At 40.3% G+C, this 16,577-nt stretch overlaps 1 protein-coding gene across 1 annotated transcript in view; it reads right to left on the minus strand.

Annotated features, from left to right (window-relative positions):
- Positions 1-16,577, minus strand: part of LOC133564224 (partitioning defective 3 homolog B-like) — a 405,625-nt gene that overhangs the window by 286,487 nt on the left and 102,561 nt on the right. Inside the window, exon 7 of the mRNA XM_061918379.1 lies at positions 217-300. Within this exon, the coding sequence (XP_061774363.1) occupies positions 217-300 (84 nt within the window). The remainder of the gene's footprint in view (positions 1-216; positions 301-16,577) is intronic.

The raw sequence follows: 16,577 nt of genomic DNA on the forward strand, positions 1-16,577 counted from the left end.
TATATACACACACACACATATATGTATATACTGTATAATGTATATATATACATACATACATACATGTATATATATACATATCTACACATATATACATATATAGACATATATACACATTATATATATATATATATATATATATATATATATATATATATATATATATATATATATATATGTACACAGAATATAGGTTTATGTGTGTACATAGCTCACCGTCCGCTGAGAGATGAGCAGTAGGGAACCACGTGGATGCCCAGTGGACAGTCTCCTCCCAAGATCTCCACTGTTCTTGTCAAGCTACAGGCAAAGAAAAAAAAAACACAAAAAAAACATGGCTATCTTTGCTATTTTCTTTACAAAATTTAACGGATTGTGCAGAAAAAAATCAATAGATCTCATTGTTCATTACAATAATACACCTGCTGAAAATACAGAGAAAATAGATCACCATGGAGATAAATTACTGTCAAAACTCCACAAACACACATAAATGTTGTACTCACACCCCAGATTTGAACGTATAAAACAATTATATTCAAAGTAAAACTTTTGGCAGTAATATTTCACCCTGCGTGATCCACACACTTGCTCTCAGAGCACCTATAATTAGCACTCTACAACAAGAAGTGGTGTTACCGACACAATGTAAGGCCGTTATTTGCACATGGTGCCATCCGCCAAAAATAAACAGTTCTTAATCTCGATGGGGCTTTTCTGAATAAATAAAGGTATATGAACAAATCTCAACCTGTAAGTTAACCTGAAAGTTTCCTCTTTATTCTGTCCACCATTTTAACTTCCCAACCTGCTTTTTATTACTTGTAATTTCGGCAGACGGCACCATGCGCAAATAACAGTAGCACTCAGAATATTGTTTTATTCTTGCATATTGTTTTTTTTTTTTTATTCGAAGAAAATTGTTTTTATGCTGGCAAATGTTTTTCATTATTATTTAAGAATCTGCCATTGGAAGGCAAGATTGTTTTATAAATATCTCCGCCATTCCTCCATGGTTTGATTTCAAACGTGCGGACCTTATTCAGATCCCAAATATATGCGCAATTATTTAACTGAATCAAATTGATTGGGACTGGTGTCTGTCGGAGGTATTTTAACAATGTTTTTTTTTTTTCCAAACAAAGTATATGAAAAAAATACTTCTTGCAATATGCATTTTGTTGTGTCTGGAACATTCCAGAGCATGCAGTTAATGCCAGTGTCATCTAAAAAATTGATTTTCGAAATAATCACGATTATTTGTAACGATTCTTTACCGATTCATAAAAAAATCAACAATCGTTTTTTTTTTGTTTTTTTTTTAAATCTGTTCTGTCCAGCCACTCAGGCAAATTATGTTGTTTGTATAGATTCCCAAATCTGCTGTACAGAATTACTTTAGAAATTAGAAGTTTTAAGTACTTATCTAGTTGCTTTATTTCTATTTGACTTTATTAAATGTTTGGGTTGAATTGTAACACACAAAACCAGTTTTCTTTTACGTATTATATAAATCTATATGAGCTTTAAATTAATTTTATGGAGGACAGTAGTTAAGCACCGAACTGGCATCCAAAGTTATCAAAAAAAACATTGATTTTGAATTAAAAATCGATTGTGAATCAAATAGTTACACCCAAGAATTTAATTGAGTGGTGCACAAAGAATTCACAGCCTACTATCGTCGATGAACGCACACCTTCAGCGCCCTAAAAAGGTGGGTTACGTTGTAGGTTGCACGGCAGGACTGCTTCTAAATCATGGGTGTCAAACTCTGGCCAAATTTGGCCCGCCATGCAATTTAATTTGGCCCTTGAGGCAATATGAAAAATGTACATTAGAGCTGGCCCGCCGGTATTATTCAACGCTAATCCTCATACTTGCCAACCGTCCCGAATTTTCCAGGAGAGTCCCGAATTTCAGTGCCCCCCCCCGAAAATCTCCCGGGGCAACCATTCTCCCGAATTTCCACCCGGACAACAATATTAGGGGCGTGCCTTAAAGGTACTGCTTTTAGCATCCTCTACAACCTGTCGTCACGTCCGCTTTTCCTCCATATAAACAGCGTGCCGGCCCAGTCACGTAATATATGCGGCTTCTACACACACACAAGTGAATGCAAGGCATACTTGGTCAACAGCCATACAGGTCACACTGAGAGTGGCCGTATAAACAACTTTAACACTGTTAGACCACACTGTGAACCCACACCAAACGAGAATGACAAACACATTTCGGGGGAACATCCGCACCGTAACACAACATAAACACAACAGAACAAATACCCAGAACCCCTCGCAGCATTAACTCTTCCGGGACGCTACAATATACACCCCCCGCTACCAACAAACCTCGATTTTCCATGTCACTATTAAGTTATATAAGCCTTGCTAGTTCAATACTCAATGCAAAACTTGTTTGGGTCCCTATTAAAAGGATAAGTTGTTCAACTTTGGCCCTCGGCTTTGTTCAGTTTAGAATTTTGCCCCACTCTGTATTTGAGTTTGACACCCCTGTTCTAAATCCTCCAAAAAAAAAAAACTGGTACACGTTGACTGCATGTTTCAAAATATGTGGGAACACGATAACATGAACGTGCAGTAAATTAGTGTATCCATGGTGAAAGTTACGTAGTACACATCTATCCATCCATCCATCTTCTTCCGCTTATCCGAGGTCGGGTCGCGGGGGCAACAGCCTAAGCAGGGAAACCCAGACTTCCCTCTCCCCAGCCACTTCGTCCAGCTCTTCCCGGGGGATCCCGAGGCGTTCCCAGGCCAGCCGGGAGACATAGTCTTCCCAACGTGTCCTGGGTCTTCCCCGTGGCCTCCTACCGGTTGGACGTGCCCTAAACACCTCCCTAGGGAGGCGTTCGGGTGGCATCCTGACCAGATGCCCGAACCACCTCATCTGGCTCCTCTCCATGTGAAGGAGCAGCGGCTTTACTTTGAGTTCCTCCCGGATGGCAGAGCTTCTCACCCTATCTCTAAGGGAGAGCCCCGCCACACGGCGGAGGAAACTCATTTCGGCCGCTTGTACCCGTGATCTTATCCTTTCGGTCATGACCCAGTTCCCAAAGGATGGGAACGTAGATCGACCGATAAATTGAGAGCTTTGCCTTCCGGCTCAGCTCCTTCTTCACCACAACGGATCGGTACAACGTCCGCATTACTGAAGACGCCGCACCGATACGCCTGTCGATCTCACGATCCACTCTTCCCTCACTCGTGAACAAGACTCCTAGGTACTTGAACTCCTCCACTTGGGGCAGTAGTACACACACAAAAGTAATTTAATTAAAGGCCTAATGAAATGAGATGTTCTTATTTAAACGGGGATAGCAGGTCCATTCTGTGTCATACTTGATCATTTCACGATATTGCCATATTTTTGCTGAAAGGATTTAGTAGAGAACATCCACGATAAAGTTCGCAACTTTCGGTGCAAAGAGAAAAGCCCTGCCTGTACTGGAAGTCGCGGACGATGACGTCACATGTTGATGGCTCCTTACATATTCACATTATTTTTAATGAGAGCCTCCAACAAAAAGTGCTATTTGGACCGAGAAAACGACAATTTCCACCATTAATTTGAGTGAGGTTGAAAGATTAGTGTTTGAGGATAATGATAGCGAAGGACTAGAAAAAAAAAAAAACCCGATTGCATTGGGACGGATTCCGATGTTTTTAGACACATTTACTCGGATAATTCTGGGAAATCCCTTATCTTTCTATTGTGTTGCTAGTGTTTTAGTGAGTTTAATAGTACCTGATAGTCGGAGGGGTGTGTCCACGGGTGTCTTGACGCCAATGTCTCAGGGGAGTTGACAGCACAAGCTCAGCTGATCTCCGGTAAGAAGCAACTTTTTAACCACAATTTTCTCACGAAAACCTGACGGTTGACATTCCGTCGTGATCCATGTACGCTTGACCGCAGTGATCCATAGTAAAGTTCCACCTCCAGGAATTTTAAACAAGGAATCACCGTGTGTTTGTGTGGCTAAAGGCTAAAGCTTCCCAACTCCATCTTTCTACTGTGACTTCTCCAATATTAATTCAACAAATTGCAAAAGATTCAGCAACACAGATGTCCAAAATACTGTGGAATTATGCGGTTAAAGCAGACGACTTTTAGCTGTGTGTGTGCGCAGCGCTCATACTTCATCAATCAATCAATCAATGTTTATTTATATAGCCCCAAATCACAAATGTCTCAAAGGACTGCACAAATCATTACGACTACAACATCCTCGGAAGAACCCACAAAAGGGCAAGGAAAACTCACACCCAGTGGGCAGGGAGAATTCACATCCAGTGGGACGCCAGTGACAATGCTGACTATGAGAAACCTTGGAGAGGACCTCAGATGTGGGCAACCCCCCCCATCTAGGGGACCAAAAGCAATGGATGTCGAGCGGGTCTAACATGATACTGTGAAAGTTCAATCCATAGTGGCTCCAACATAGCCGTGAGAGTTCAGTTCAAAGCGGATCCAAGACGGCAGCGAGAGTCCCGTCCTCAGGAAACCATCTCAAGCGGAGGCGGATCAGCATCGTAGAGATGTCCCCAACCGATACAGGCGAGCGGTCCATCCTGGGTCCCGACGAGCGGTCCATCCTGGGTCTCGACTCTGGACAGCCAGTACTTCATCCATGGTCATCGGACCGGACCCCCTCCACAAGGGAGGGGGGGGGGGCATAGGAGAAAGAAAAGAAGCGGCAGATCAACTGGTCTAAAAAGGAGGTCTATTTAAAGGCTAGAGTATACAGATGAGTTTTAAGGTGAGACTTAAATGCTTCTACTGAGGTAGCATCTCGAACTGTTACCGGGAGGGCATTCCAGAGTACTGGAGCCCGAACGGAAAACGCTCTATAGCCCGCAGACTTTTTTTGGGGCTCTAGGAATCACTAATAAGCCGGAGTCTTTTGAACGCAGATTTCTTGCCGGGACATATGGTACAATACAATCGGCAAGATAGGCTGGAGCTAGACCGTGTAGTATTTTATACGTAAGTAGTAAAACCTTAAAGTCACATCTTAAGTGCACAGGAAGCCAGTGCAGGTGAGCCAGTATATGTATATATGTATGTATATATGTACATAAAGGTATATACAGTACAGGCGTAATGTGATCAAACTTTCTTGTTCTTGCCAAAAGTCTAGCAGCCGCATTTTGTACCAACTGTAATCTTTTAATGCTAGACATGGGGAGACCCCAAAATAATACGTTACAGTAATCGAGACGAGACGTAACAAACGCATGGATAATGATCTCGGCGTCTTTAGTTGACAAAATGGAGCGAATTTTAGCGATATTACTTCCTAAAAACCCGTGACGTCTTGCGTACACGTCATCATTACAGGACGTTTTCAAGTTTAAACTCCCGGGAAATTTAAAATAGCAATTTAGTAAACTAAAAAGTCTGTATTGGCATGTGTTGCAATTTTAATATTTCATCATTGATATATAAACTATCAGACTGTGTGGTGGGTAGTAGTTGCTTTCAGTAGGCCTTTAAGACACTGGTTATCAATTGCAAACGCAGTTTTATTGTCCTCTACTAATAATAGACGCAATTCTATAGCACACGCTAAATAGCGTGTGGTATTTGGATCTTTGTGAATCAGGTCCTTTATGTAAAACGGATGACTCGGATAGAGTGGTAGGATATGGAGAAAATACAAAGAAAGAAAGAAAAGCCGATTAAGGAGCAGTGGAAGACCGATAAAGTGAAAGGAAGGAAGGAAACAAAAGGGAATTAATTAGCCAACGCTAATGAATAGTATTATTTTTGATGAGAAAAATCGCCCTATTTATTCCTCCCGCACTGATCTGATTTCTTAAACTCTCACCAGAACACGGCATCAAGTACTTTGGGATTTATTTACATTTCGATTTTGACGCTGGGGATGTTTGACAGGCTGCATCGAATACAAAACTTAAGTGGTGTTGCGTGAAGAAATTTGAGGAGAAAACAGACTAATGCACAACAGAGTATAGACACACACACACACACACACACACAAATATCGTAAATATACATAAAGACAGCAGGTGTTCTCCACCTGTCACTTCACTGATGCTCAACATGAACGACTGATGACTGAGAAGAAATGACCCAAAAAGGATGTGCATTACAAAAGCAGTTTTAAAGGCATTTCATCTATTTTCTACTGGATGAAAAAGGTTTATTCGCCTCTTTCACTTTGCACGTTGATCTTCAAAGTGCGGAGCACAAAAGGGTGGCAAAGTGAATGCGAACCTGGGAAAATGCTAATGTTATGCAAAATGTTAATATATGCAAAGACCGAAACCCCCCCTCGCACCAAATTTAGTGATAGTTCTGAAATTAAAAGCAAGCTCAAAATACATCTGAGGACTTGTATCACTGCAAAATAGGAAAAAAATACTACAAATTAGGGAAATTAACTAGCTGCATGGACAAAGGGTTTTACTTAAAGGCGAACATTATCACAATTTCAAAAGGGTTAAAAACAATAAAAATCAGTTCCCAGTGGCTTGTTGTATTTTTTGAAATTTTTTTCAAAATTTTACCGGTCTCGGAATATCCCTAAATAAAGCTTTAAAGTGCCTTATTTTCGGCTCTCTGCGAAGACACTGGCCATTTCCCTGTGACGTCGCTGCCAATGTAAACAAACAATGGGAATACCACAGCAAGATATAGCGACATTAGCTCGGATTCAGACTCGGATTTCAGCGACTTAAGCGATTCAACAGATTACGCATGTATTGAAACAGATGGTTGGAGTATGAAAATATTGAAGAAGAAACTGAAGCTATTGAGCGAATAGCTATTGACGCTATTCATAGTCATGGCATGGCCGAATAGCTGCGTTAGCATCGCCGGTAAAATGTGCGGACCAAACGATCAGGACTTTGGCATCTTGTGACACTGGAGCAACTTAAATCCTTCGATTGGTAAGTGTTTGTTTCGCATTAAATGTGGGTGGAAGGAAATGTAATATAGTTGCAAATGCATCTGCAGGTTATCCAAACATCTCTGTGCCATGTCTGCTTTAGCACCGCCGGTAAATAGCATGTTAGCATCGATTAGCGTAGCATGTTAGCATCGATTAGCTGGCAGTCAACATCAACAAAACTCACCTTTGTGATTTCGTTGACTATTGTTGCAAATGCATTTGCAGGTTATCCATACATCTCTGTGCCATGTCTGTCTTAGCATCGCCGGTCAAATGTGGAGACACTCTGGTATATTCAATGGGGGTCTGGTGGCAGACACTTTCGCATCTTCGGGCCAGTGGTGCAACTTGAATCCCTCCCTGTTAGTGTTGTTACACCCTCCGACAACACACCGACAAGGCATGATGTCTCCAAGGTTCCAAAAAATAGTCGAAAAAACGGAAAATAACAGAGCTGAGACCCGGTGTTTGTAATGTGTTGAAAATGAAAATGGTGGGTGTGTTACCTCGGCGACGTCACATTCTGACGTCATCGCCTCCAGCGCGATAAACAGAAAGGCGTTTAATTCGCCAAAATTCACCCATTTAGAGTTCGGAAATCGGTTAAAAAAATAGATGGTCTTTTTTCTGCACCATCAAGGTATATATTGACGCTTACATAGGTCTGCTGATAATGTTCCCCTTTAAATACTAGGGGTGTAACGGTACGTGTATTTGTATTGAACCGTTTCGGTACGGGGGTTTCGGTTCGGTACGAGGGTGTATCGAACGACTTTGTAACCTAAAGTCTTAACAAGCTGCTCTGCAGCTGCCTCTGTCTAAGCCAGGGGTAGGGAACCTATGGCTCCCGAGCCAGATGTGGCTCTTTTGATGACTGCATCTGGTTCTCGGATAAATCTAAGCTGACATTGCTTAACACGATAAATAATGAATAATTCCACTTATGTTAAAAAAAAAACGTTCAAAATATGAAACATTGTCATGCATTTTTATGTTCAAGAAGTTGGTAAGAATTCATTTATTTATTATTGGTTAGTGTGGGGCTTGCCCTCCAGGGGGTTCTTCAGACCACCAAGCGCTGACATGAGAGCCTTATTCAGGGTTACACTATTGTTTTATTTTTCAATAAGTCTCTCAGTTGCTTTCCAGCAATTGTCTTTTTCTCTTTCATTCTCGCTCGCGCTCTGGTTTCTAGCCCCAAGCCCGTCTCGCCTCCTGGCTGCTGCTTATGACAGCGGCAGGTGATCAGATAAAAAGGCCCAGGTGGGCCTTCTACGCACCTGTCGCTGATTTCGAGGCCGGTACTGGCAACACCCCGCTTCGCTGCAGGCCGGCAGGCCACGCCCCCTCCACAGTTAGCTTCAGAATAACAATGTTTTTACAAAGAATGAGAGACCTCTCTTGAAATGTTGGTCTTTCTTAAAAATGCACGCGTTTTGTTGTGTTCAGTGTTCAAAAAAATATTATATGGCTCTTACGGAAATACATTTTAAAATAGTTGGCTTCTTGGCTCTCTCAGCCAAAAAGGTTCCCGACCCCTGGTCTAAGCAGTGAGCACCCAGCATTGTCCCGCCCACACAACCATCTGATTGGTTACATACAAAGCCAATCAGCAGGGCGTATTCAGAGCGATGTAACAGCCAATCAGCAGTGCGTATTCAGAAAGCTTAGAGTCAGTGCTCCGGCGTCGAGATGAGCAGATATGTGTTTAGCAGGGGAGCAGCGAACATCGTACACTCCCCAAATGATAAAAAAAACTCTTCCCAGTCACAACTATTACAAACATCACTATGAGCCAGTTGACCTTCTAGAAACTTGAACTGCAGCTCAGCTCTCTCATAGTTCTGGCTTGAGGTGAAGGCTGATTAGCTTTTAGCGTTAGGTTAGCTCATTTTGCTGTGTGTGTGTGTGTGTGTATAATAAAAGTCAACTCCATGGTGTTCAGGGATGAATAGTCTCTCCTATTGCTATTGTGCTGTTTTTTAAGCTATAGTTACATGAATCATTAGTAATGTAGCAGCCTAGTTTTGAATGGCAGGGTCCCTGCTATCACATGTTGACAAAAATATAACATTTACATAATAAAAGTCAACTACAGGGTTCCCAAATACTGTAATAAATCAATCATGATGAGTTGACCTGAAACTTTTTAATTTTGCACTTTTTATACGTAGAAGAAAGGTTTTGTCATTTTATTTAATCTGAGCAACAAGTTGAGGCAGTTTAATGTGGATTAACGTGGACATAATTATTATAGTGTTCCCAATGTTAAAAGGATAAAGCCATTGTTTACAAATTTAGTAAATAAATAAGCCAAAAATTTATATTTTGTTGTTTTCTTACTGTACCGAAAATGAACCGAACCGTGACCTCTAAACCGAGGTACGTACCGAACCAAATTTTTTGTGTACCGTTACACCCCTATTAATTACACATCCTAAATTAAGATTTGGACATCTAGAAATTAGCAGGACATTTAAGAAAGAAATAGGTATTTTTATTCTGAAAACAAGCAACTTGCAATCCTTAAATGAATATTTTAACTGAAACAATATTTTCTATCTGGGGAAAACCAAAATATCCTACTTGAATAGTTATTTTCTCCATTTTTAAACGAGAATAGAGAAAATACTTTTATTCTTGCTAAAATTAAGATTAGTCAGTGACTAAAAATAAGTAAAACATCTCCCAAGAACTACAGACATTTCTAGAAATAAAATGTAAAATCTTGGCAAGTGGCAAAAAGGTTCAGTGTGTGGGTTCGTTTGGCACTTTTTGGAAGGTGTGCAGTATGTCTACATTTTAAAATGTTGGCCTAATCACCTAAAATCCAGATAACATGCTAAATAGCGTGTGCAAACTATAAAAACTATGTGTATTATTATTGGGCTTGTTAAAACTATGTGTGCAATTTATTACAAGTGCATAAGTGGCGCAGACCGCCCAATGTAATGAGATTGTGCCCATGGAAACACTCATTTCCCTCCAAATTCATGTTGTTTTGCTCCCCAATCTATGTGGGATGTTGTTAAACAAATGTGTTTGTATTATTATTGCAACATGTTAAAAGTGCAATTTAATTGTTAATTATGTATATTTATTTATGTATGTTAAAAGTTTATGGGAAGCAGAAAATGTTTTGTTAATTTCAGTTCAGCAAATTTTCCTATAAAACACATTTAGGTGTTTTATCCAATTACTCAAACTAATCCCTAGATTACTCGATGACTAAATAATCCAACAAAAGCGTGTATTTATGTCGATAAAAATAACATTTTAATTAAAGTATTCTGTGTGATTTAGGTTATGATCCATTTCAGTACTAGGGATGCTATCTGTAATAAAAATAATAATAATAGATGCTGCTTTGTAATCAATTGTGGATATGCAAACTCATACTAGCAGGACATGAGCGACTCACAATCACTGATTTAAAGAGCACTTTACCATTCTCGTATTTATAATCGTTTCGGATTTTTTTGGTAGCAATTTCAAGGATCGTTTCACCGCCGACCAGAGAAACCATTAAATCACTTTAACGCTACTTAACGCTGAGGTGGTTTTAGTGGGAGTATGTACGGCAGTCCTAATCAGACCAGCAATTTCCCAGTGAGTGAAATTAATATGAGCGGTGCAGTGAAGTTTACATTTACTTTGAAAAAAAAAAAAAAAAAAAAAACGGCATCCTCAGTTGCCTTTACTTGTTTTAATTAAAAATGACAACTTGGTGTCAGAGTGGAGTAGTAGAAATGATTTAGGGACCAGGAACATAGTTCAATTTTTTTTACAGCCATCATTGTATGCAGGAATTTAAACCAGTCATATTATGTCCTTCTTTCGTGTCTGTTAACAATGCTAACAAAAAAAAACAAAAAACACTACCAAGCCTCTGCTAACGATTATTAGCAATGAGTAAAGAAAAATTGAATTTCTGCAGGTATCTGCAGATCTAATTTAATGCTTTTAATGCAACTTAAAACAAATGTAATGCCCTTTTGGAGCGGTATAGCTCGGGTGGTAGAGCGGCCATGTCAGCAACTTGAGGTTTGCATGTTCGATTCCCGCTTCCGTCATCCTAGTCACTGCCGTTGTGTCCTTGGGCAAGACACTTTACCCACCTGCTCCCAGTGCCACCCACACTGGTTTAAATGTAACTTAGATATTGGGTTTCACTATGTAAAGAGCTTTGAGTCACTAGAGAAAAGCGCTATATAAATATAATTCACTTCACACTTCACTTTTCCTACTGCAGATTGATACAAAATATATATAGTCAAGAGCATATAATTGTACGCGTTTGACAATGATAATGTTGTATAGTTGAAATGTTTACATTAACTTTAAGGTTTTATTAATTACGTATAAAATACTACACGGTCTAGCTCCAGCCTATCTTGCCGATTGTATTGTACCATATGTCCCGGCAAGAAATCTGCGTTCAAAAGACTCCGGCTTATTAGTGATTCCTAGAGCCCAAAAAAAGTCTGCGGGCTATAGAGCGTTTTCCATTCGGGCTCCAGTACTCTGGAATGCCCTCCCGGTAACAGTTCGAGATGCTACCTCAGTAGAAGCATTTAAGTCTCACCTTAAAACTCATCTGTATACTCTAGCCTTTAAATAGACCTCCTTTTTAGACCAGTTGATCTGCCGCTTCTTTTCTTTTTTCTCCTATGTCCCCCCCTCCCTTGTGGAGGGGGTCCGGTCCGATGACCATGGATGAAGTACTGGCTGTCCAGCGTCGGGACCCAGGATGGACCGCTCGCCTGTATGGGTTGGGGACATCTCTACGCTGCTGATCCGCCTCCGCTTGAGATGGTCTCCTGTGGACGGGACTCTCGCTGCTGTCTTGGATCCGCTTGAACTGAACTCTCGCGGCTGTGTTGGAGCCACTATGGATTGAACTTTCACAGTATCATGTTAGACCCGCTCGACATCCATTGCTTTCGGTCCCCTAGAGGGGGGGGGGGTTGCCCACATCTGAGGTCCTCTCCAAGGTTTCTCATAGTCAGCATTGTCACTGGCGTCCCACTGGATGTGAATTCTCCCTGCCCACTGGGTGTGAGTTTTCCTTGCCCTTTTGTGGGTTCTTCCGAGGATGTTGTAGTCGTAATGATTTGTGCAGTCCTTTGAGACATTTGTGATTTGGGGCTATATAAATAAACATTGATTGATTGATTGAACCAAATAGGCTTTGCTCTGATGAGGGGGTACTTGAATTAAAAACATGTTCACAAGGGGTACATCACTGAAAAAAGGCTGAGAACCACTGTGTTAATATATTCATTTATTTATTTATTTGTATTATTTTTTTGTGTGGAATTTTACTCAATAACAGTTGCAATTTTACAAGAAAAGGCTTAAAATTTTGGAAATTTTATGAAGAGAGTCGTCATTTTACTCTACAAAAGTCACACTTTTATTTATTTATTTATGTTTTAATATTTTTTTTTTGTGTGTGTGTGTGTGTGTGTGTGTATAAATGCATTATTTTTTAAATTTTTAAAGGGGAACATTATCACCAGACCTATGTAAGCGTCAATATATACCTTGATGGTGCAGAAAAAAGACCATCTATTTTTTTAACCAATTTCCGAACTCTAAATGGGTGAATTTTGGCGAATTAAACGCCTTTCTGTTTATCTGGCTGGAGGCGATGACGTCAGAATGTGACGTCGCCGAGGTAACACACCCATCATTTTCATTTTCAACACATTACAAACACCGGGTCTCAGCTCTGTTATTTTCCGTTTTTTCGACTATTTTTTGGAACCTTGGAGCCATCATGCCTCGTCGGTGTGTTGTCAGAGGGTGTAACAACACTAACAGGGAGGGATTCAAGTTGCACCACTGGCCCGAAGATCCGAAAGTGTCTGCCGCCAGACCCCCATTGAATGTGCCAGAGTGTCTCCACATTTTACCGGCGGTGCTAAAGCAGACATGGCACAGAGATGTATGGATAACCTGCAGATGCATTTGCAACTATATTACGTTTCCTTCCACCCACATTTAATGTGAAAAAAACACTTACCAATCGAAGGATTTAAGTTGCTCCAGTGTCACAAGATGCGAAAGTCCTGATCGTTTGGTTCGCACATTTTACCGGCGATGCTAACGCAGCTATTCGGCCATGCTATGACTATGAATAGCGTCAATAGCTATTCGCTCAATAGCTTCAGTTTCTTCTTCAATATTTTCATACTCCAACCATCTGTTTCAATACATGCGTAATCTATTGAATCGCTTAAGTCGCTGAAATCCGAGTTTGAATCCGAGCTAATGTTGCTATATCTTGCTGTGGTATTCCCATTGTTTGTTTACATTGGCAGCACTGTGTGACGTCACAGGGAAATGGCCAGTGTCTTCGCAGAGAGCCGAAAATAAGGCACTTTAAAGCTTATTTTTAGGGATATTCCGAGACTGGTAAAATTTTGAAAAAAACTTCAAAAAATACAACAAGCCACTGGGAACTGATTTTTATTGTTTTTAACCCTTTTGAAATTGTGATAATGTTCCCCTTTAAGACAAACCTACTGAATCTCGCAGCTTATTTCTGTCATCACTTTTATGTGCATCAGTGGATAGGGCGAGTGTCGGTGGAACACATTAGAGACAAAAAAAACAAAAAACTACTAATACTTGCACAGGAAACACCAACAGTCTAGCACTAATGAGCGCTGCCGAAGTTAGTGTTTGGGGCAGAGAATGATGCCAAGTATCTCCCATGGGCAGCTTCCATGCATGGGAGAGTGTGTATGACCGCTTGCAACCTTGTTTTGCTCTTTTGTAGTGAGATAATGATGGGGACTCTTTATACTAACTGTTGCTTTAAAGGCCTTGATCTAAATTAGAAGATGAATGAAGTTGACTAAGTAGGATACACACACACACACACACACACACACAAACACGTGCACTGACAAAGGCGCACACACAGAAAAGTAGGCCGTGTCTACACAAACAAGGGTATGATGACCTTCCTTCTTACAGTACGCTATGTCTTTTATCAACAGAAAAATATGTTTTTGGTTTATATTCAAGAGCAATCTCACGTAAAATTGCTGTAATTAGGGATGGTACCGTTCACATTTGATACCGCTACTCAACGGTACCAATTTTCGGTACTTTTAATTAGCTAGCTTGCCCATCACGCATATTTAATACTCGAGATAAGGATAAGTAAAATCCAAGCAATCGGATCGTCATTTAGGGTAAAGATAAGGGTTGTCCTGATCCGATATTTGGATTGGATCGGCCGCCGATATTTGCCAAAAAATGCGTAACGGCAAGGCATGGGAAAATGCCGATCCAGATTTAGTTTAAAAAAAAAAAACTCCGGTCCGTGTTTTCCAACGCACCGATTTAAATAATACATTCCACTCTTCTGCTGCTCCCTAAATTCCGTTCCGCATTTTCCAGCACACCTTCAAAACATCCACAGGTCTGCGTTCTAACCGTTCAGGCGGCCATGTGAATTAAAAGTTACGGTAAAAGTGTCAGCTGTGTGGGATCATTTTACCCTACAAAACGAAAAAGATGAAGAGGTGGAGTGCAAAACATGCCACCATTAAGTCAAGCGTGGTGGTAAAGTTGTAAGACATTTTAATGACTCTTGCGAGTGAGAGGCTTTTTAGCACTCATAGATGAACACAGGAGCAGGCTGACACCTGAGCATCTTGAAGTGCTCGTCTTTGTTAGAAAGAATATCCCCATTATGCTTGGACTTCAATTGTTTGCCCCCCCTGACTGGGGCAAACAATTGAAGGGAGTGTGTAAATTATTTATTATATATATTTGTATATTTTTAAATTTTTTTAAAAGTTTACACTTGTTAAAGAGTAAGTATTGATGCTGAGTTATAGACCTTTTATCCCACTCGGGTTATTTGTGTGTTTTGTTTTATTTTAATAAAGTTTACAACATTATTTGCACTTTATACTGTTCACTTTTTTACTGTTTAATGTTGCCATTTCTGTTTGTCATGTATAATTTTTGATATTTTGTGTTTATCCTTGAATACCAACTATTGTGTATTATTCAAACTCACCTAATTCGGCTGGCTAGTTGTTATCAAGAGTACTAAAATCCTTTTCAGCATGAATCTGACAACTAAGTAGGCTAAATAACTTTAAACTTTAACACATGCTCGGATAGGCCAGTATCGGCCAGCATCGGTATCGGATCGGAAGTGCAAAAACAATACCGGTATCGGATCAGAAGTGCAAAAACCTGGATCGGGACATCCCTAGTAGAGATGCACACCCTTAATATAGCCGGGGCTCCTAATAAACGGAATAATTGTGGTTGTGCTAACCGACCTTGAAACTATTTTATTTGGTACACGTTGTAATGATAAGTGTGACCAGTAGATGGCAGTTAAACATAAGAGATACGTGTAGACTGTAATATGATGGCAATATGACTCAAGTAAACAACATCAACATTTTATATGTTCCATTAAAAATATAGAACATTACACAAGGCGCTCAAAAATCAATCAAAATGTTTTAGTACGACTTTGGTAAGCTATGAAGCCGCACCGCTTGATGGATTGTACTGTGTTTCAACATATCAGTATTATTATGGTGTGTGTATAAGGCAAGATATTATCAGGCGTTTTGTTTCACAATATTATGCAAAAGCATTTTTTCTTACCTTCTGTTACCTGCTGATCTGTATTTTGGATCTGCATAAATTCTGAAAAATTGCGCGCCTCTGTCTTTGTAGTCCGTGCCAACACCATAGTCGATAAGCTTCTTCTTTTTCTCTATCTTCTTTTTATGGGACATTCATCCTCCTCTGTTGCCATTTCTAATATAAATTAGTGTAAAGTTCTTACTTATATCTGTCAGTAAACTCGCCATGAAAGCGCTAAAACATACCGGTGTAGTGAGTTTACATTATTCACCCAAGGAACTTTAGTTATTAGAGAGTTCCAGTCGGACGGTTTTTCACGGGACACATTTACTAGTGTGTGAATGTGAGTGTGAATGTTGTCTGTCTGTCTATCTGTGTTGGCCCTGTGATGAAGTGGCGACTTGTCCATGGTGTACCCAACCTTCCGCCCGATTGTAGCAGAGATAGGGACCACTGACCCCAAAGGGAATAAGCGGTACAAATGGATGGACGGACATTTAATGGCAATGTTGCTGTTTCCGGATGAGGAGATGCTGCTCCGTTATTGATTTAAGTAAAGTCTGAATGTCATTAAAACATACCGGTGTAGTGAGTTTGCATTATTCACTCAAGGAACTTTAGTTTTTAGAGTTCCAGTCGGACGTTTTTTTACGGGACGCACCGGCAATGTTGTTGTTTCCGGATGAGGAGATGCTGCTCCGTTATCGATTTAAGTAAAGTCTGAATGTCATTAAAACAGTTGGCTCCATCATTTGACACTTCTTGTACCCCCGTCCTTGCACGCTACACCGCAGATGACGGGGAGAAGACGCTGCCGAAGTTGAGCCACGTAAATGAGACCGCCCACAAAACGGCGCATCCTAGACCGACTGACAGAAAGCGGCTTGAAGATGATCTGTAAAACATCATCCATGCTACATTTTGACCAAAGAACCACCATTATATGTTATGTAGAGCGCAAAGAAGTTTTTTACATTTAGAAAAAAATCATAATAATATGGCT

Source organism: Nerophis ophidion, linkage group LG13 (assembly GCF_033978795.1).
Source record: "Nerophis ophidion isolate RoL-2023_Sa linkage group LG13, RoL_Noph_v1.0, whole genome shotgun sequence".
Classification (NCBI taxonomy): Eukaryota; Metazoa; Chordata; class Actinopteri; order Syngnathiformes; family Syngnathidae; genus Nerophis; species Nerophis ophidion.